At 46.9% G+C, this 1,926-nt stretch overlaps 1 protein-coding gene across 1 annotated transcript in view; it reads left to right on the top strand.

The window, feature by feature from the left end:
- Nucleotides 1-247: 247 nt before the first annotated feature.
- Nucleotides 248-1,926, top strand: part of OSBPL10 (oxysterol binding protein like 10) — a 138,078-nt gene continuing 136,399 nt past the window's right edge. Inside the window, exon 1 of the mRNA XM_015561258.1 lies at nt 248-442. Within this exon, the coding sequence (XP_015416744.1) occupies nt 397-442 (46 nt within the window). The 5' untranslated portion in view covers nt 248-396. The remainder of the gene's footprint in view (nt 443-1,926) is intronic.

The following is a 1,926-nucleotide window of genomic DNA, read 5'->3' as shown; positions in this document are numbered from 1 at the left end:
CCGGGAATTGAATCGTCACTTCATGGTTCATAGGTCGATGCTCAACCACTGAGCCATACCGGCCAGCACCAGTTCCATTCTCTCTCTTATCGAATGCTCTCTCTTGACTGGGGGGCTAACTTTGAGGGCACCTGGTGAGGACTTTTGGTTCCGAGCTTCTTGGATTTGGAGCCTTGATGTCGATTTAAGGGTCCCTTTCCTTTTCCTTCTTTGCGGTGAGGAATGGGCTGGGGAGCAGAGTGATGCATTGTGGTTTCTCCGCGCAGGTACTTTGTGCTGGACTTTGAGGCTGGCCTCCTGCAGTATTTTGTGAATGAGCAAAGCAAGCACCAGAAGCCCCGAGGAGCCCTGTCTTTATCTGGAGCCATAGTGTCCCTGAGTGACGAAGCTCCCCACATGCTGGTCGTGTACTCTGCCAACGGAGAGATGTATAAGCTGAGAGGTACGATCTTCTCCTCACTTTTCAGACAGGCCTCGTGGGCCACAGTCCTCGTCACCATGGTGATGGCTCTCTCGTCTTCTGATTAAAAAAAAAAATCAACTTGAGCAATTTGCTCTGTTTGATGACTTTGTGGTGACAGATGGTTGCTGCCTCTCTTACCCCTGGGGTGGGGAGATGGCCTGACATTAGGAATTGCTTGTCCTAATTGGGGAATTAAGGACAAGGAAAAGGTGAGTGATTGCCAAGCCAGCTGAGGCCTAGGACTTGGGGATATTTTTCATATTAGCTCAGTCTATGTTTTCTCCGACCCGATGGTGTCAATCTCCACAATAGGGCCCGGTGGGCACTTTGGACAAAACAAGCCTTTTAAAAGGGTATTGTGCCCTCACTTATATTTTATTTAATCTGTTGTGAGCGCGGTGAGAAGCCAACTGGTGCTGAGTTAATGTCCTGCAGGGTGCTTTCTCACCTTCTCTTTGCATCTTGAAAACAGATGTGTGCTCAGCATCCTGGTCAGTGAGCGTGACTTGAGAGAGTCCAGCATTGGGCCACCACTGTAGGTCCTGCACCGCCCCCCCCACCCCCCACCCCAAGGCACACACATGACACAGGTTTTCAGGAATTCCAGGTTTGACTGTGGCAGTGTAATTTGATTGCTAGATCATTCTTCCAGCATTCTGTTACAGTTACATGGCCAGAAAAATGGTCAGTATTCTAATGAAATAACAAAATGCAACAACAGTAAAACAATCCGAATGTATATATATACCTACAGAGTCAATGTTATGTATTAAGGTCTGAGGAAAGTAGTATGTATTAAGTATCAGCAGGGAGTTGGTAATTCTGCATTCTTTTTTAAAAACATATATTTTATTGATATTTTACAGAGAGGAAGGGAGAGGGATACAGAGTTAGAAACATCAATTCAGCTGCCTCTTGCACGCCCCCCACTGGGGATGTGCCCACAACCCAGGTACATGCCCCTGACCGGAATTGAACCTGGGACCCTTCAGTCCGCAGGCCGACGCTCTCCGCTGAGCCAAACCGGTTAGGGCAATTCTGCATTCTTATGACATATTTCTCAGCCCAAGTAAAGGCCAAGTACAAAGGAAAGGCCTCATTATTTCTCCCCGAGCCCAGGAACTGGCCTCTGCAAAGCCGGAGTGAGGGCCTTGATTCCTCACCTCCCAGTCCATTTCACCATTCGCCTCCAAGCGTTACTGCCAAGAGATGGAATAAGCTACTGTTTCTTTATTATCTATATAGAAATCATATTTCAGAATCATCCTATAGGATAAAAATGGCTGTATTTGAAGGAAGTTTTTCAGTTTTGGGGAAATGGGCTAAGATTCATGTTCTTTTTTGAGATTCGTGCAGTGTGCTTCCCAGCTGGCTAGATTTATATGGTCCTTGGTTTTGCTTTGCTGTTTATTGCTTAATAAATCGTTAGAGCAGAAACAATAGCGGGAGTGGGGGTGGGGGTG

The sequence above is a fragment of the Myotis davidii genome, unplaced genomic scaffold (genome assembly GCF_000327345.1).
Source record: "Myotis davidii unplaced genomic scaffold, ASM32734v1 scaffold395, whole genome shotgun sequence".
Lineage (NCBI taxonomy): Eukaryota > Metazoa > Chordata > Mammalia > Chiroptera > Vespertilionidae > Myotis > Myotis davidii.
This window is presented reverse-complemented; position numbering and strand designations above follow the sequence as displayed.